General features: G+C 41.1%; 1 protein-coding gene across 1 annotated transcript in view; it reads right to left on the bottom strand.

The window, feature by feature from the left end:
- Window positions 1-19,458, bottom strand: part of MEI4 (meiotic double-stranded break formation protein 4) — a 198,503-nt gene extending 179,045 nt beyond the window's left edge. The window contains exon 1 of the mRNA XM_029224287.1: window positions 19,227-19,458. Within this exon, the coding sequence (XP_029080120.1) occupies window positions 19,227-19,458 (232 nt within the window). The remainder of the gene's footprint in view (window positions 1-19,226) is intronic.
- Between the last annotated feature and the right edge of the window lie 1,692 nt (window positions 19,459-21,150).

Below are 21,150 nucleotides of genomic sequence, written 5' to 3'. Positions count from 1 at the left end.
TGTCAAGGGATCACAGAGCTTTCCCCAGGGAGTCTTTTGCAGAAGGAAGGAGCATGGAGGAAGGGCACAGAGGTAGGTGCGTGGGCAAGGGCTGTGTGAAGGTAGAGCTGGAGCAGAGGGAACGAAGAGGCACGTAGAGACGAGCATGTGGGGCTGAGAAAAAATTCTGGGTTCACGACAGGAAAGGACCTGAATTACATCTGTTCCTACACAATGGAACACTATCACTGCTTAAAAACTGATCTTAACTGTGCGTTAGGAAAAACTGCAGAGGTAAAATGGGTGGTAGATGACCTCCAGGGTGCTCCTACAACGTTCAAGGAGAAATAATGTTTTCAGAAAAGACAGAACTCACAGGGCTCCTTGTGGAAGGAGTACACTGAAAATTATATGATTGAGAAATGAGAACAAAAGAATAGAAACGAGATTAGAATTTTTAATAACAATATAGAGACAGGGCAGAGAATGAAAATCCAGTTCCATTAATATAACTCCCAAAATAATGAGACAGGGTAACAGCTAAATTCCTACAGAATGTTCTAAAGAGTTTACTTACTCCTAACAGAATCAGGCCTCCAGGTCTGCAGCACATCAAGGAGCTTCCACTTCTGCTACCTGACCAAACTGAAAACATGGCAATGATGCCAATCATTCAATTTTACTACTGGAAAAAAGAAAACTTACACACACCCTTAAACCTTTGTTCTTTCCTTTCCCACCGGAATAACCTGCTAAAAAGCTAGATTCAGGTCTTTGCAAGACAGAATTAAACAATAAAAGTCTCAAGTCAAAAAACAAAACACAAAAAACAAGAAACTTAAGTTCTTCTGCTGTTAAGGAATCAATGACAATTCCCATCAGACCATCAAGCCGAGGAAGAAAACTAGTATTTGTTTTCTGTCTACGTGTCAAGAAGCTTGGGGCCAAGCGCTCCCCATTAAACCTCACCACTGCCCATCACTATCCCCCTCCTCATTTTACAGAGGAGGAAAGTGAGACTCACAGAAGGATAGTGGGTTGTCTAAAGGAACTTAGCCAATGTCGGTAGAACTGAGACTCAACCCAGATTCCTCTAATTCCCAAATCCATGCTCTTTCCAGTAAGCTCTCCACCTCCAGAATTTGTCCTCAGCAACCTTCCCCCCATCAATAATACCTCCTCTTCCTGTGCTGGTTCTTTTTTCATTCATTTATGTATGTTCATTCTTAAATTAATCACTGAGCACCTACTGGGTACTAGACTTGCATGATGACCACTCATTAGTGTATTCAGGTGTTTTACACTAAGCATGGTGCTCTAGGCATTGCCCTTTTCCTCATTCAAACATGTCAGAATGGATGTTAAAATCACATCATTTCCACTTGCTTACAAGATGCCTTCTGGTAAACATAAATCCATGATATTCAAGCCACAAAAAGTCAGTGTCTACTACCTTCCAGTGAAGACTTTAGCTAGTTGAGGGGGAAAAGCATTTACTTCAGAACTATCTGGAAGATAACATCCTAATTAATTAATTTTCGTAGCTGAGAATTCTTGGTAAAATTGTTCACAGCATTAAAAGCAGAATATATGAATTAAGACCATGCTGCCACAACGTTTTTAGTGTAATTTTAATTAAAGCATTATGTAGTTGTGTGCATATATTTATTAAGTACTCTATTAATTAAATAGTTATTTATGAATCATACAATAGGAAACATCTCTGCACCAACTGGTATAGGGTTTCTCAGTAGTATACCACAGTATTGCTAAGATTTCATCTCTAAATGTTAGTCAAAGGGAGGAATAATACTTGATTCTTTCCTAAGAGGTATCTTAACTCATCATGAACTGCAGAGTATTACTGCTCATTCAAGGACCCTGAACAGTACAGTAATCACAGCAATAACCTAAGAAGAGCATTTTAAAAGCATACCACAGAGTGTTCAATAAGCCGTATACTAAAGCGAACAAATAATACTGGAGAAAGAGCAGAAGTACAAGTATTCCCTAATTTAAAAATGATATGCCTGTGATATTGCTTTTGGAGCTAGAAGAAGCTGTCTACTGCTACTGCTCTCTGCCCTTACAGAATAAAGAAAGAGGAGATTGAAAAAAAATGCCATTTCATTTAATAGTTGCTCACCATCCACACCAAAGAGCTTGCGAACCCCACCAAGGGCCCAACTCCAATCCTAGTCAGGTCACCAGCACATCCAAACACACACACAGGCAACTGGACAGCCCTTCCCCAGCTGCCTACACACCCACCATCCCCTCCGCCGGTATAACCCATGCTCCCAAATATCTCATAATTACGGTAAATTAGTGTGGATTAAGTCTATCACCAGGTAACTCCCGCAAAGGGCCAATATCAGTATGTTCTACTCTTTCTAGTCAATAACTGCAGCATTCCACAGAGAATATGCCAAGAAAACAGGGGCATTAAAATTACATGGGATTAGTAATGAAAACTGGAAATAAGGGCATTTGGGTTGAACACAGAAAATAAAAGTTGGCCTTAAAGCAGTGTTTCTCAATCTTGGCTGCACTTTAGAATAACATAGGGATAGTGAAAGAATAAGGATACCTCAGTCCAACCCCTAGAGATTCTGACCTCATCCGTCTGCGGTGCAACCCAGGCATCAAGATATTTTCACAGCTCCCCGGGGATTTGAATGCAGGGGCAGGATTTAAGTCACTACCGGGAACTCTGGCCTGATGTCTACCAGCTCTGAAGAGGAAAAGCCTTTCAGAAAGTCACTTAAAAATAAAAACAAATTTTAAAACTGTACATTGCACATCTGATTAAACATACTTTACTTTTTTACACAGACCTATGGGTACAAAACGCCTAGGTGCATGTGGCATTTGCTGTCTATAAGGGAAGTGAGCAGCTAAGTTTGTCATCACTGTGTTCACCATCACAGATGCCTGTGCACGGACTCAGTGCTTCTTTAAAGAGAAGCTTCAGAAGGCCTGGAAAAGTACAGCTCACTGAGGCCCAGAGCCCTCCGGGCCACCTCCTCTGTCTCCCTCACACCATCAGACATGAGAGAGCTGCGTGACCACACAGAACAGCCACCAGCATGGACTTGGCCTACTTTGGACCAACTCCTGCTTGGAAATTACAGATAGGAAGAGACGCTCTGTGGTTCACAGGGGAAAAACGAATCAGATCAGGATAAACACTTCATAAAATACACAGATAGAAATAACTGCAGAGTTATTAAAGGCATAATGATCAACAAAATTAGATATTAAATATGCAAAAAGCCATCTTATCTCTATGACCTGGGTTGAAGAATAAGGTCATTCTAACAAAAATATTATTTTAGATAAAGAATGGACAAATTACTCCCTCTTGCAAGAGCACCAGAATCACAACTAACTGCTGAACAATCATCGAAAGGAAGACACTGGAACTCACCAAAAAGGACACCCCACATCCAAAGCGAAAGGAGAAGCCACAATGAGACGGTAGGAGGGGCGCAATTGCAGTAAAATCAAATCCCATAACTGCTGGGTGGGTGACTCACAAACTGGAGAACACTTATACCACAGAAGTCCACCCACTGGAGTGAAGGTTCTGAGCCCCACGTCAGGCTTCCCAACCTGGGGGTCCAGCAAAGGGAGGAGGAATTCCAAGAGATTCAGACTCTGAAGGCTAGCAGGATTTGATTGCAGAACTACAACAGGACTGGGGGAAATGGAGACTCCACTCTTAGAGGGCACACACAAAGTAGTGTGAGCATAGGGACACAGGGGAAGGAGCAGTGACCCCAGGGGAGACTGAACCAGGCCTACCTGCTAGTGTTGGAGGGTCTCCTGCAGAGGTGAGGCATGGCTGTGTCTCACCATGAGGACAAGGACACTGGCAGCAGAAGATCTGAGAAGTACTCCTTGGCGTGAGCCCTCCCAGAGTCCACCACTGGCCCCACCAAAGAGCCCGGGTCGGCTCCAGTGTAGGGTCGCCTCAGGCCAAACAACCAACAGGGAGGGAACCCAGCCCCTCCCGTCACAGACAAGCAGATTAAAGTTTTACTGAGCTCTGCCCACCAAAGAAACAGTCAGCTCTACCCACCACCAGTCCCTCCCATCAGGAAACCTACACAAGCCTCTTAGATAGCCTCATCCACCAGAGGGCAGACAGCAGAAGCAAGAAGAGCTACAATCCTGCAGCCTGTTGAACAAAAACCACGTTCACAGAAAGATAGACAAGACGAAAAGGCAGACAGCTATGTACCAGATGAAGGAACAAGTTAAATCCCCCCAAAAACAACCAAATGAAGTGGAGATAGGCACCCTTCCAGAAAAAGAATTCAGAATAATGATAGTGAAGATGATCCAGGACGTCAGAAAAAGAATGGAGGCAAAGATTGAGAAGATGCAAGGACATTTAACAAAGACGTAGAAGAATTAAAGAACAAACAAACAGATGAAAAATACAATAACTGAAATGAAAAATACACTAGAAGGAATCAATAGCAGTATAACTGAGGCAGAAGAACGGATAAGTGACCTGGAAGACAGAATGGTGGAATTCACTGTTGCGGAACAGAATAAAGAAAAAAAGAATGAAAAGAAATGAAGACAGCCTAAGAGACCTCTGGGACAACATTAAATGCAACAACATTCGCATTATATGGGTCCCATAAGGTGAAGAGAGAGAGAAAGGACCCAAGAAAATATTTGAAGAGATTATAGTTGAAAACTTCCCTAATATGGGAAAGGAAATAACCACCCAAGTCCATGAAGTGCAGAGACTCCCAGACAGGACAAACCCAAGGAGAAACACGCAGAGACACACAGTAATCAAATTGGCAAAAATTAAAGACAAAGAAAAATTACTGAAAGCAGCAAGAGAAAAACAACAAATAACATACAAGGGAACTCCCATAAGGTTAACAGCTGATTTCTCAGCAGAAACTCTACAAGCCAGAAGGGAGTGGCATGACACATTTAAAGTGATGAAAGGGAAGAACCTAAAACAAAGATTACTCTACCTGGCGAGGATCTCATTCAGATTCACTGGAGAAATCAAACGCTTTACAGACAAGCAAAAGCTAAAAGAATTCAGCACCACCAAACCAACTCTACAACAAATGCTAAAGGAACTTCTCTAAGTGGGAAACACAAGAGAAGAAAAGGACCTACAAAAACAAACCCAAAACAATTAAGAAAATGGTAACAGGAACATACATATCGATAATTACCTTAAATGTGAATGGATTAAATGCTCCAACCAAAAGACACAGCCTTGCTGAATGGATACAATAACAAGACTCATATATATGCTGTCTACAAGAGACCCACTTCAGACCTAGGGATACATACAGACTGAAAGTGAGGGGATGGAAAAAGATATTCCATGCAAATGGAAATCAAAAAAAGCTGGAGTAGCAATACTCATAACAGATAAAATAGACTTTAAAATAAAGAATGTTACAAGAGACACGGAAGGACACTACATAATGATCAAGGGATCAATCCAAGAAGAAGAAACAACAATTATAAATATATATGCACCCAACATACGGGCACCTCAATACACAAGCTATAAAAGCTATAAAATACAAAAGCTATAAAAGAAGAAATCGACAGTAACACAATAATAGTTGGGGACTTTAACACCTCACTTACACCAATGGACAGATCATCCAAAATGAAAATTAATAAGGAAACATAAGCTTTAAATGACACAACAGACCAGGTAGATTTAATTGACATTTAAAGGACATTCCACCCAAAAAAGCAGATTACACTTTCTTCTCAAGTGCACACAGAACATTCTCCAGGGTAGATCACACCTTGGGTCACAAATCAAGCCTCAGTAAATTTAAGAAAAATGAAATCATATCAAGCATCTTTTCTGTCCACAACGTTATGAGATTAGAAATCAATTACAGGGGAAAAAAACGTAAAACTCACAAACACATGGAGGCTAAACATTACGTTACTAAATAACCAAGAGATCACTGAAGAAATCAAAGAGGAAATCAAAAAATATCTAGAGACAAATGACAATGAAAACAAAATGATCCAAAACCTATGGGATGCAGCAAAAGCAGTTCTAAGAGGGAACTTTATAGCAATACAATCCTACCTCAAGAAACAACAAACATCTCAGATAAACAATCTAACCTTACACCTAAAGGAACTAGAGAAGAACAAACAAAACCCAAAGTCAGCAGAAGGAAAGAAATCATAAATATCAGAGTAGAAATAAATGAAACAGAAACAAAGAAAACAATAGCAAAGATTAATAAAACTAAAAGCTGGTTCTTTGAGAAGATAAAATTGATAATCCATTAGCCAGACTCATCAAGAAAAAGAGGGAGAGGACTCAAATCAGTAAAATTAGAAATGAAAAGGAGAAGTTACAACAGACACCGCAGAAATACAAAGCATCCTAAGAGAGTACTACAAGCAACTCTATGCCAATAAAATGGACAGCCTGGAAGAAATGGACAAATTCTTAGAAAGGTATAACCTTCCAAGACTGAACCAGGAAGACAGAAAATATGAACAGACCAATCACAAGTAATGAAATTGAATCTGTGATTAAAAATCTTCCAACAAAGGTCCAGAACCAGATGGCTTCACAGATGAATTCTATCAAACATTTAGAGAAGAACTAGCACCCATCCTTCTCAAACTCTTCCAAAAAACTGCAGAGGAAGGAATACGCCCAAACTCATTCTATAAGGCCATCATCACCCTGATACCAAAACCAGACAAAAATACTCAAAAAAAGAAAATTACAGACCAATTTCACTGATGAATACAGATGCAAAAATCCTCAACAAAATACTAGCAAACAGAATCCAACAACACATTAAAAGGACCATACACCATGATCAAGTGGGATTTATCCAAGGGATGCAAGGCTTCTTCAATATACTCAAATCAATCGATGTGATACACCATATTAACAAATTGAAGAATAAAAACCATATGATCGGGCTTCCCTGGTGGCACAGTGGTTGGGAGTCTGCCTGCTGATGCAGGGGACGTGGGTTCGTGCCCCAGTCTGGGAGGATCCCACATGCCGCGGAGTGGCTGGGCCCATGGGCCACGGCCGCTGAGCCTATGCGTCCAGAGCCTGTGCTCTGCAACGGCAGAGGCCACAACAGTGAGAGGCCCGCGTACCACAAAAAAACCCAAAACAAAACAGTATGATCATCTCAATAGATGCAGAAAAAGCTTTTGACAAAATTCAACACCCATTTATGATAAAAACTCTCCAGAAAGTGGGCACAGAGGGAACCTACCTCAACATAATAAAGGCCATATACGACAAGCCCACAGCAAACATCATTCCCAATGATGAATAACTGAAAGCGTTTCCTCTAAGATCAGGACCAAGACAAGGATGTCCACTCTCACCACTATTATTCAACATAGTTGTGGAAGTCCTAGCCATGGCAATCAGAGAAGAAAAAGAAATAAAAGGAGTACAAATTGGAAAAGAAGAAGTAAAACTGTCACTGTTTGCAGATGACATGATACTATACATACAGAATCCTAAAGATGCCACCAGAAAACTACTAGAGCTAATGGTAAAGTTGCAGGATACAAAATTAATGCACCAAAATCGCTTGTATTCCTATACACTAATGATGAAAAATCTGAAAGAGAAATTAAGGAAACCCTCCCATTTACCATTGCAACAAAAAGAATAAAATACCTAGGAATAAACCTACCTAGGGAGACAAAAGACCTGTATGCAGAAAACTATAAGACACTGATGAAAGAAATTAAAGATGATACAAACAGATGGAGAGATTATACCATGTTCTTGGATTGGAAAAATCACTACTGTGAAAATGCCTATACTACCCAAAGCAATCTACATATTCAATGCAATCCCTATCAAATTACCAATGGCATTTTTTACAGAACTAGAACAAAAAATCTTAAAATTTGTATGGAGACACAAAAGACCCCAAATAGCCAAAGCGGACTGGAGGGAAAAAAAAAAGGAGCTGGAGGAATCAGACTCCCTGACTTCAGACTATATGACAAAGCTACAGTAATCAAGACAATATGGTACTGGCACAAAAACAGAAATACAGATCAATGGAACAGGATATTAAGCCCAGAGATAAACCCACACACCTATGGTCAACTAATGTATGACAAAGGAGGCAAGGATATACAATGGAGAAAAGACAGCCTCTTCAATAAGTGGTGCTGGGAAAACTGGACAGTTACATGTAAAAGAATGAAATTAGAACATTCACTAACACCATACACAAAAATAAACTCAAAATGGATTAGACACCTAAATGTAAGACCAGGCACTATAAAACTCTTAGAGGAAAACATAGGAAGAACATTCTTTGACATAAATCACAGAAAGATCTTTTTTGATCCACCTCCTAGAGTAATGGAAGTAAAAACAAAAATAAACAAATGGAACCTAATGAAACTTAAAAGCTTTTGCACAGCAATGGAAACCACAAACAAGACCAAAGACAACCCTCAGAATGGGAGAAATATTTGCAAATGAATCAACGGACAAAGGATTAATCTTCAAAATATATAAACAGCTTATGCAGCTCAATATTAAAAAAACCAACAACCCAATCCAAAAATGGGCAGAAGACCTAAATAGACATTTCTCCAAAGAAGACATACAGATGGCCAAGGAGCACATGAAAAGGTGCTCAACATCACTAATTATTAGAGAAATGCAAAGCAAAACTACAATGAGGTATCACCTCACACCAGTTAGAACGGGCATCATCAAAAAATCTACAAACAACAAATGCTGGAGAGGTCGTGGAGAAAAGGGAATCCTCTTGCACTGTTAGTGGGAATGTAAATTGATACAGCCACTATGGAGAACAGTATGGAGGTTCCTTAAAAAACTAAAAATAGAATTACCATATGACCCAGCAATCCCACTACTGCACATATACCCAGAGAAAACCATAATTCAAAAAGGCACATGCACCCCAATGTTCATTGCAGCACTATTTACAATAGCCAGGACATGGAAGCAACCTAAATGCCCATCAACAGATGAATGGATAAAGAAGATGTGGTACATATATACAGTAGAATATTACTCAGCCATAAAAAGGAACGAAATTGGGTCATTTTTAGAGACGTGTATGGACCTAGAGACTGTCATACGGAGTGAAGTATGTCAGAAAAACAAATATCGTACATTAACGCATATATGTGGAACCTAGAAAAATGGTACAGATGAACCAGTTTGCAGGGTAGAAATTGAGACACAGACGTAGAGAACAAATGTATGGACACCAAGCGGGGAAAGCAGCGGGGGTGTGGTGGTGGGATGAATTGGGAGACTGGGTTTGACATGTATACACTAATATGTATAAAATGGATAACTAATAAGAACCTGCTGTATAAAAAAATAAAGAGAATAAAATTCAACAAAAAAAAAACAAAGAAAATATCTCTAAAAAAAAAAAAAGAATGGACAAATTATACTAAATTCCAGGGGAAGTTCTAGATATAATCTGTTACTAGAATAACAAGGGAGGGAGGAACGATGCTTAAAGATGCTTAAATTCTACATATTCTCTTTTATTAATAAGTTAGAAAAACTCCAAATACAATTAGAAGTATGTAGAAGTAGAAGGATCAGAGGCATTACTTAAAGTTTTACCAGTTTCTTTTTTACCAAGTGGTTACTTTTCAAATTGATACAAAATGTTAACATTTTACTTTTTCACCAAGTGGTTACTTTTCAATTGATACAAAATGTTAACATTTTATCTGTTACATTTTACACAGAAAATCCCACCTTAGCTGGAAAATTATTTCTGCTACAAATATTTACAAGCCTAATCAGAGTCAATTATTTAAAAATCAAGCCAAGGAACGTCTTTGAAAATCGACTGCGTGTAAGATGGTATTGAATGAAGCACCAAGGGAGGACACAAAGGCAACTTAGTCTTTGTTCTTTGTGTGACATTAATTAAAAGAGTAATGAGGAATGTTTAGAGCTGGGCGTTGAAAGGATAAGAACTAGCTTGCTCTGGCAGCAATCGTTTTCTTGTTTACGTCAAAGCACAAAACTTGGCAGACGTGGTCTGAATGAATTAAAAACACACAGGCAATATTTCTCTCTGACTCTGAGAGAAATGGGAGCGACCGAAAACAAGAAAAATTATCACACACTTACCATGAAATAACTGATAATGTGATAGGACGGATCTGCTGGTGGCTGAGAGCAGCTCCCAGCCCCGTTGTCCCCTTTACAGCGCACACCCCAGCCAGGCACTCGTCCATAGATTTAATTTTCACAGTAACTCTAAGAAAGGCTTACAAGAAATTTAATTTTTAAAAATCACAGAAATGAGGTCTCTAAAACAGGAGATTCAACTGAAAAGACCACAGTTTAGGTGCAGTATGAGAAATATGTAATGATGCCCTTCCTCCTGAATGAGGACTGTACCTGCATATTCCATTTAGGAATTCATTCAAGTTCATTTGATAACCAGGTTACCTGGTTCGGCCCTCAGAATCACCCAGAATACAATGTAAGTACCTGTGTTTATAGTTCTACATGTGTGACAGACTTTACTTATGACTCAGTGTTTTTTGTCTTGTGGCCTGCACCATGCTAGCATTCATTGTTGGCAATATATTTCTTTTTAGGTATATTACATTATATTCTTTTTGAAGGATTGGTAAAATATTATCAGAATTTAAGATTTTCTACTAGTTTTTAGAATACAGTATATTGCTTCTCCTATGCAATATTTTCCCCTACAATGTATCTCTAAAATTACTTGAAATAGATATAAGAAATATTTTCCCCTGCAAAAATGGGAGCTGTCTTATACAACTGTACATATATACAGAAAATATGGCATATATTCAGGATTGCACATAGGGTGCTTATGAGGAAGAGATGAGGGAAGCAGGATGGAGGGAGGAGGAGAGGAGAGAGGGGTAAGGAGGGAAGAGAGAAGTTCTCCTAGAACAAGAATGTACAATACTCACTCCTTGTATTCCTATTATGCTTACACACATATTTCACTGAACGGTATGGAACAGTATCAAACATGGTTGTTAGAGTCATGTTCATGTTACTATTTTATATTTTTATTCATTTTCTCTAAGTTCTACTACCTGCCTCAGCTCAATCAGGCTCTAAATGAATATTTTCTCAGTTCTTTGGTGACTGAGGGTATCAGCTGGTATTAAGGAAACTTTCAGAGTCTTGCCAGCAAATCCCTTGATGTGTGACATTCGGATGGTTTGACCCTTTTTCTGGAGAGGTCTCACTATGCTCCCTGAACATATATTTCACGTTTATTTGTTTGATTCAGTGGTTTCAGTGGTTCTCAAACTTCAGTTTTCAGCAGAATCACTGGGGGGCTAGTTAAGCCACAGATGCTGGCTCTCCCGCCAAGGTTTCTGATTCAGGTCAGGGGTGAGGTCTGTAAATCTGTCACATCTCCACCTGATGCTGACACAGCTGGTCTGGGGACCACAGTTGGAGAAATACCTGTTTAAGAAAACACCTTCAAGTACTAGAAAGGCATGGTTCAAGGATCCTACGGAAATCCCACTCCATTTACCATCCATTTAACCTCAGGCAAGTTAGCCAACTTGCTTTCCTCATTCCTTTATCTATACAACCAAAGCAAGAGGTAGGGAAAGACGTAGGGAGGATTCAGACCAGAGCTGAAACAGCAGGGAAAGAAATGTGAGAATGAGACTCCAAAGGCAGTTTGAAAAAAGAAACAACACAACCAGAAGTCATTAGGAAGCAGGGGCGCTGGGTGGGCCGGGAGAGCTTTAAAGCGAAGGAACTCCTTGAAGAGCTGCCAGGAACGACTCAGAGAAACACAAATCAAGGGGCAGCGACTCCCTCCTTCAGAAGAGAGGGCGGCTCCTTTTGGGGCCCAGGGCCCGTCTCTCCCTCTCTCCGTGTGTGCTCTGTAATTCTTCTAGGTTTAGGGCCCCAAGCCACCTGGGATTCCTTTGTTATCTTCCTTTTGTATCTTCCCCTTTCCTCTCTCTGCCAATTCCTTCCCACCAAAGTACCAGTGGGCTAATGTCTTTTCCATCCTAAAGAGAAAACTTTCCCTCCACCTTGCATGCCCCGCCCCCAACTGCCAACCTATCACTTCTCCTTCCTTCACAGACCAACGCCCCACCAGGGACTCCCCAGCCCCGCGGCTCCTTACCCGGGAGCTCATCAGAAATGCACAGTCTCCAGCCTGCTCCCATTTACCCTCATCATCTGATCTCCTGGCTTTGATAATGGAATTGATATTATTCCATCAATTTTCCCACTCCAAACTGTAGCCCACAGCTACCTACCTGGATTCTCTTCACTGCACACTGAACTTATCCAAAAAAATAAATTTTAGGATGTGTAGGATCCAAGTATTGAATCCAAAATCCTCAAGGTACTTTCATATTTCTAACAGAATCTTGAAATTTGAAAACCAACAGCAGGGCATTCAAAAAACACAAATAAAACCGAAAAAAATTAAATATAATCCTAAATGAAAGGACTAGATGAAAATTTGCTACAGGTTAAACTATTCCAAAAATATCACAATGAGTAAAGACCTAGGAATACACAAGTACTTTGAGCAGTTTTAGCTTTTGTTCCGCAGAGGGGCCCTCAACATTGTCACGCTTTGTTTATTCTGTTCTGATTACATGACTGTGTGCCTGCACAGCTCCCTCAGAGGAAGAGCCCTGATACTCACCCTACCTGAGTCGGTTCCCTTTCCTAGGATGCTGGACCTCCCTCTCTGATTCTCCTTTCATCATTACAGGGGTTTGGTAGATCTCCAGAAATGACAGATCAGCAAGGCCACTTTGTTCGAGGTATTAAATAACACCCACATAAACCTTTTCTAAACATATTCATTCAAAAATGTCACCAAGGAGCCCTTCCATGCCAGGTATTGTGCTAACCTAGGAGTGCAGTGGTAATGAGAAAAGACACACTCCCTGAAAGCATGGAGTGTAGGCCCTACAGGGAAGACAGGCTGATCAAACCACTGTAATTTAGCTCAAAAATGCCGTAAACAGTACAGAATATCACGGGGACCCCTAGCAGGGGAATCTGATCTAGTCTAGGGAGGTAGTCAAGGAAGGCAAAAGAGATTTTAAAACTACATCAGCAGAAAAGAATACTGTAGTGCACAACTAGACCAAAAGGAGAGGGAGAACACATCCTCCCAAAGAGAAATCACGTGTGTACAAGCCTGGAGCTGAGAGAGAACAAGGTGGATTCAAGTAAGTGGAAGAAATTTCGCATGTCGCCGAGCAGAATGTGGAGGACACAGTGGTGAGAGGCTGGGCTGGAGAGGGAAGCAAGTACCACACTGTGGAGAGGCTTGGAGCCCGTTTTATGGGTTGAGGACTTCATCCTAAAGTAAGTGAGAGGACCTGAGACTAGGCTGCAATATGGACTTGAACACCGCAAGGCTACACCCACAGACATGATGGAGTCCAGTTGGGATTTTTCAGACAAGACCTGGACAGTGGTACTGGGAATGCAGAGAAGTGGAGGGAATCCAGAGATGCACCCCAACTAGGGCATCACCTGGACATGCCAGATACCTACCTGAAACCCAGCTTAGGCTGCACCACACAGGGACATTCGGAGCCTGGTACAGGAAGAGCATGGGAGGACGGATGGCCTCCACCTGGAACACTCCGCATGTGAGACGCCAGGCCGCCCTGCCCAGTCCCAGCCTCTGCGGCTCCCTCAGGCCTCGTCCGTGTGCCAGGACTTGTTCGGCCCTCCTGATTCCCTATCTCCACCATTCCCACCAGAGCCAGCGTCTGAGATGATAAGGAAGGTGTTCACATTTCTAAATTACTGCTGTTACTGTTAAAGCCATTTGATACTGAGCTTTTTCAGCCTTAACTTTAATTTCTTTGCATGTTGACAGTGGTCTCTAATATCAAAAGTTTAATTCAGTTTTTATATATAATGAGTAAAGCATTTCTAACGTACAATTATAAATTTACTTTAAATTACTGTACAGGCTTTCATTAGAATCCCTACTAAATTAAGGGTGTATTCTCTGATGTTTATGTACATTATGCATGTGTGCTTTAAATCAACTGCAATTTTAAGCAAATTCCCATTATTATTATATTTGACAATTTATATTATAGGAGCTCATGTGAAGAAGGAAATGCTATGCATTCATAGTCTATGCTCTTTCAGCATCTGTAAAACAGGGAAGGCCCCAACATATAAATGCTGAGCTCCATCTGCAAGTCTGTTATTTGTGGTGTCTCCCCATTATGTGGTCTGCAACAGGGTGAGAAGGAAGGGAGGGGACAGAGGCTGAGTAGGCGGCGCCAGAAGAGTGGCAGCTGGGAGCCAAGACAAACTCCGAGCAGGGTGGCGGCGATATCCAGCCCCTGCTCTGATACCTCAGCAGCACCAGTCGGCTGAGAGCCTTTGCCTGAATGCAAACTTACAGGAAATGAGAAGTGGGGTCTGGGGTAGGCAGTGCTGCAGTGATGGGAACAGCAGAGGAGGCTGGACAAACTTGAAGAGTGTCAGCAAGAAGGATGGTGAAGCTTCCACAGCCATCTGGTTGTGCTGGTTGCTCCTCAGGACCCCAAACGGACAAGAGCTGAGTTCAACCTAAACTGATGGTGCTGCCCTGCCCACCACGCTCCCCAGCTCCAAGCCCGTGATAACTGAGCCCCAGATTCAATGAGTATTTACTAAATAAACAGACAAATCGATGAGTTAATTTGGTTTGATTTTCTTGTACTTTTTAACTTTAGCTAGTTGCTCATCCAGTAACCTATGTATCATTTATGAAGATACTGAGTGCCTATGTTGTAGGGGAAAAAGCATATGCCTGACAGGACATCCATCTCTGTCCCTCCTGTAAATGCCAAAGCACTGTGCAAGTCTCACAGCAACCGTCCAGGTCCCACCAGCACATTCACACACACACTCAAAGCTTAGATCTAAATCTGCTCACTGAAGTCCTAGGCCAGTCTTCCCACTAACAAGGCCCTGTGCCTGTCGTCACATCCCTTTCAAACCCTGGTCAACATTTAAGAACAACCACTAATGTCTTCCTGGCCAATCTCTATGCTCTGTGTCTCCCTCAACTACCTACTCAGACCCCACCTAAATGCTCGCAACATTATAAGGCCATCATTTAACAGGAAGCTGTTCTAGATAAAAGAACACTTTTTTCTCTCTCTCTCTCTCTCATTTTCTCCCCTATAAATCAAGAAGATTCTTGGGGAAAAAAAGCTCTCTAATTTATTCATTATCCCCACCACTTCCCCACTCTTTAAGTTAGGATGTGTTCAGTTACAAGGAAGAGAATTATGTGAATAACCGTGGCTTAAACCATTATTTATCTTTTAAAACAAAATTCATAATAAAGTAATCCTAGAGTTGCTTTGGCTGGTCAGCAATGACAAGAAGGACCAAGGCTCCTCTCACCCTCCTGCTTATCATCCTTACCATGTTGACATTAATTTTTCAATATTGCCACATGGTTGTAAAACGGCTACCGCAGTTCCAGGCATCACATCTTCATGTGGCAGTGCCCGTACAGGAAGCAAGTGGTTGAGGTAAAAACATTTTAAAATTCCTACCTTTCACAAGCCTCAATCTCTTTATACAATGAGGTGAATCTTTACCAAAAGCTCTAAAGATTCCTCTTTAGCTTCCACTGCCTAACCACAGAATAATACTGGCAAAACAAGTCTAAGCCTTTCATAGATTAACCCACTAGGCATGGGCACATGTCTGTCAAAACAAAATTGGAGTGTTTTAGTAAAGAAGAAGGAAGCTGGCTATTGAGTAGACAGCTAACCTGTCTGTCACACATCACCCAGAAGATTTTAAGAAGTGTGACACCAGATGTCTGGGCTTCTTTCATCCATCCATCCATCCTCCCTCCCTCCCTCCCTCCCTTCCTCTAATAAGAAGCATTTAGGTAAAATTAAAATGTGGCTTAATTCCAAGAGCAAGTTCTATTTATCCCTTCTCTATATAGTCTAGCCCCTTAACAAATACAATAAAGAAGAATATTTCCCTTTAAGAAACTACAGAAAAATAAATCAGAATAAAGAAATAGCTGAGTTCCTGAAATGCTGTATAAACCATATCATACTTCCTTATTTGTTTACTTTGCCATTTCAGCTCTGCTTTATCTAATTCTGGGTTGTTTGGTTGCTTCAATGGATAGCTAATGCTGTAGATTAAGTTCCCCAGCCTCTCAATCCGTCAGGAAGGATTCCATTCACCATTTTTTGAGGGCCTGTAGTCTCCGAACACTGGAGAACATGCATGTGTAAATAAACACATAATATAAATACACAAAATATAAATACGCCTATAAAATAGTTTGATTTTCAGCGATGGAGTTTTCTTAGAGCAAGGCGTGTCAGTCTTTCAAGTCATACATCTTTAAAAACCAACTGTGTTCCTCCTTTATTTTCCTATCAATCTAATAGCCCCCCTTTCTTAGGTTTTTTTTCCTTTCCCCTTTAATACTGACTCTATTTATCTGAATCTATCCATTTATTCCTCATTTTTCAAGTTTAAGCTAACAGATGGAGAGTCAGGCTACTTGCAAACATCTGCACTGAAACGCTTTACCTGCAACTCTCGCTGCGAGTGAAAGAGATTTTAATTACATGACATTCGAGAATTCCTCTCACAGGCACTGTAAGTGAAAGATTTCAGTGTAAAAACAAGTCATCCTGAAGGCTCTCACCATCAGGTCCACTCACGTCCCAAACAAATCCCACACCCCACACCGCAGCGGTGTTGTAAACAGACCCTTGACGGTAAACAACAGCTCTGACACCATGGATGCTTATGATATTCACAGTTCAATATTACTGGGAATTTTTACATGTGTGCCATTATATCAGTCATATGACTGCACAAAAAAAGTTAAAAATAATTATGTTTGCCATTCACAGATATTCTCAAAGAGGCCATTGCCTAGAAAGACGAGAGAGACTAAAATGTGGCTATAAATCATGTAACACTGTTTCTGCTCACACAGTGATGAGATTTAGTAACACCATGGGTATCGGGTTAGCAGGGTTTGCCTGAACCTAGCAAGTACCCTACTACCACCCATGGCAGGCACCAGTCCACTACACCTGCACATCCTAATATGACAGTCACAGTCTTTCCAACGGCTCCTTTCCCTCTGCCCACCCTGCAGTGTTGGAACCTGCAGTCTCCCTGTCAAAGCTGCACCCTCCCTGTAGCCTCATCCACAGTGATAACTTCACTATCACTTAAATACCAAGAAATCCTTACTGTCAGTCTATATTTCCAGTCTGCTCATCCCCTTTGAGATTTAGGACCATACTTCTACCTTCCTTCTAGGTAATGCCTATATACTCAGGGATATGTTCAGAACACTCTCAGACAGACCTGGACTCAACCTGTCATCCTATAAGCTTTTTTCTGTGTTCACTATCTGGAGTCAAAGCATCGCAATCAATTTAATGAACAAGAACTAGAAACCTCAATTATCCTACACGCCTCCAGCTCCCTTAAAACCCCCTCTTAACTCATTCACAAACTTCTGAAGTTTCTACTCTGAAACCGTGCATTTTGGTTCTCCCTATCACAGATCTAGTTCAACACATCACCCTTCACGTGGGCTTGGTAAACCCTTTTAGAAGCTGCCTCCTTGCCTCCAACCACTGCCACAGCCAAAGCATCCTCTACGCTCCACTTCATTTGACAAATATGGATTGAGCACCTTCTGTGAGGCAGGCTTTGGGGTGGGTCTTGAGTAGAGAGTGGTGAGCAAATCAAAGACCCTCTCCTCAGCAAACCCAAACTCAAGTCAAAGAGATCAAGCAGCAACCAAGTAAGCAAACAGATACATAACCCATAGGGGGGTGTTTGGGTAAAAAATAACTGTGAGTGGTGCTATACCTGTAGTGATCACTGAGCAGGGGTCACTTAGAATAAGACCTCTAGGAAGGGAAGAGGCAGCCACACATCAGAGAGACGAGCACAGCAAAGCTCCGAGGCGAGAAGAGCCTGCACAGGCTGGAAGGAAGCCCAGGGACACTGGAGCTGTGTGCAGAGCGGGAGGGTATATTCGTGCAGGGGAGCAGAAGTGAAATCACCGTGGCGTCAGGAGCCACAGCCACAAGGGGGAATCTAGTGCGAGGCACTACGGGAAGTCAGGGAAAGGTTTTAGGCAAAGGAGTAACACGATCTGATTTACATTTTCAAATAACCGGCAGAATTACATTTCATAATCACAATGTGAGGGTCAGTCCTCTGAGTTAAAAAGGTGAACGGCTCCTGACGAAGGAGGCGCCCATGTGCTCTGGTTTGTCCTAGCGGGTCCTGGTCTTCCCTGCTGTCCTCGTGTCATTATTACAGTCCCCCTTTCACGCCTCTCACGGGTTCTATGGAGATCACACGTTGTTTGGCCAACTCATTGATAAGGAACATTCCTCAGGCTGACATCCAAAGCCCTTCTGAGCGTGGTCCCTACTCACCTCTCTGCCTCTCCCTGTCAGATCTCTACCTTACGGTGCTCTGGGCTCTGGGATGTCCCGCTGGCCATGGTGAAGGGGGCATATATTCTCCCCGCTGCCCAGCTCACGCTCCTGCCTCTTGCTGCAGGCTCTGACCACCTCACTATTATGGACAGACCCGCGAGGGCCAAACCTGAGAAGCCCTTCCAGAAACCAGGCAGAATGAATGGCTTCCTGCTCTGCTCTGCACTTTGTCACTGACTCTATGATAACGTTCATCACAACTGGGCTAATTATCTATATATAGGTCTTTTTTCCCTGCTGGAATGGTAGGTACTTCACGGTAAGGGCAGCACCTCTCTCTATGTGTTTTTGGGTCCTCATCACCCACTGCATGTCTGGTCCAGAGCTGGTACCTGATACAGAGCTGCTGGATGAATTATGTAATATAAAAGTAACATAAAATACAGAGTAAAATAATATGGATGAGATTTTTAAATTAATTTCTCCAGTAAACTTAAAGTATTATTATTGCCTTTGCATCTAGACAATTTATTCTCCAACTCCATCCCCATGTGTAATGCAGCCCCATCGATTAGAAAGTGACAATAAGTTTTTCATGAATGATTAGAAATAAAAAATCTTTATAGGGTAAGAAGAAGAAGTCTAATTTTAGGAAACTAAACAACGGTGTCTTGGTAACAAATTTCTAAATAACTGTGACGCTGAAATAAAACAGACTGATACATCCCCAGGTTTCATCCACTCACCACTCTCAAATGATCCTGAACAAATCCTGCTCAGAAGTTGTTTTTGACGTAATTGCAGAACTTCAGCTTCCAAGGCTTTGACTTTTGCTCTCCACTTTGATTCCTGCCCAGACACCGTCCTTGCAAGATGCTCTGCGTATTCTCTGCTGCTTTTGTCTGCTGGTTTTGAGTGGATAATTGCCAAGGCCAGAGCCAGCTTTGAAGTTCTCAAATACCATGCTTGATCATCCATCCTGGCTTTTGTCCCTATCATGTAATGAGAAAAAAAAGTTACAGAAATTCCTTGCAGTACATTTCATTTGTTCAAAATTGATTTTGCAGGATAACACTAGTAAGTTTACAACTTGAAACCAAGTAGCAGAAAAATTTCTCAGGAACTGAAGACAGTTTGAAAAAAACACGCAGAAGAGAAATGCAAACACATGTACATCAAGTGTATTAAGATTCAAAACAGTGGGTGAGGATAATCTGACAATTTCTTGGAATTCAAAAAAACACAAATTAATTCATTTAGTGGTTTCTAACCAGAGACACACATTGAAATCTCTGAGGGAGCTTCTTTTTTTTTTTTTTTTTTTAACATCTTTATTGGGGTATAATTGATTTACAATGGTGTGTTAGTTTCTGCTTTATAACAAAGTGAGTCAGTTATACATATACATGTGTTCCCATATCTCTTCCCTCTTGTGTCTCCCTCCCTTCTGAGGGAGCTTTTTAATATATATACCTGGTCTCATCCCTCCAAAATTCTGACTCGGCAAATCTGGGGTAGGACTGAGGCTTTTACATCTTACAAAGAGTTCACTGTGTAATCAGAATCACTAAATTACATCCTTCGTTTAAATGTAAGCCCTTCTACTCCTCTAATCCACTCTAAGTCTTGAAGTCAGTGCCCCCCAATCCTGAATTCCTTCGTGAACGTCTACCCACTATTCCTGCTTCTCACCAAGCCCCTCTAATCTATATTTAGAACAATCTTTCAAATATTTGCATCATTTTAGCTATGACTCTGCTCTGACTCCACACCTCCAAAGCTTTCCAATTGCCACCGTGAGGATACTTTTCCAAACCAACACTGTACCAGTCTGACAATTATGAGGACAACATGACACTACGTTCACTGGTTTAATACAAATGAAGTATAAGGCCCTGTGGACCTCCACCATGCTTTACTGAATTTAGGGGCTTTGCACATAAAACATGCTACATAAACATTTTTAATGAATGGTTAAAAAGTACAACGGTGCAGAAAATTCAGGACTTTTAGTTGCCACATCTACATACTAACATAATTTCAAATTCCACACTCCCACCTTCATTTCCTTCAGTTTCTCAAGGCTATTCTCCACCATGGTTGGATCACAGTCATACAAATAGATGTACACAGCCCAAGGTCATTCCCATTCACTTCTCTGCTCATGAATTTTCCGCAATTATGATGCCCTGACAGTCTTACAGCTGCCAAGGCCCTGTGTGCACCTTTCAAAGAACAGCTTGAAAGGCTGCATATCCAATCTTACCAGATGTATTCCCACCCTCTACAATGAGTACCTATCTGATATCCTATAAATTTTCCTGAAAATATACAATCTAACAGGTAGCATAATGCTGTTTTATTATAATCAGAGATGAACACAAGAATGCATGTACAATATGTTCATTACAGGATTATTTATAATATTTAAAACTGGGACCAACAACCATTTCAGTAAATAATCATATACCATACAAATGATAATTACATATCCATTAAATACTGAATCTTCAGAGATATTGTTATTAGCGTGGGAAAGTGTTAATGATGTGCTGAGGGGAAAGACAGTGAGTTCATGAAATTATATGTAAAACCCAATCATGTACAAAAATTAAGTAGGACTTCCCTCTACTGGAGAATTATTACTGATTTTTTCTCATATTTCTCTAA

The sequence above is a fragment of the Monodon monoceros genome, unplaced genomic scaffold, assembly GCF_005190385.1.
Source record: "Monodon monoceros isolate NGI ecotype Baffin Bay Population unplaced genomic scaffold, NGI_Narwhal_1 Super_Scaffold_15, whole genome shotgun sequence".
NCBI lineage: Eukaryota > Metazoa > Chordata > Mammalia > Artiodactyla > Monodontidae > Monodon > Monodon monoceros.
Note: the sequence above shows the minus strand (reverse complement) of the source record. Positions and strands in the feature narration are given on the sequence as shown.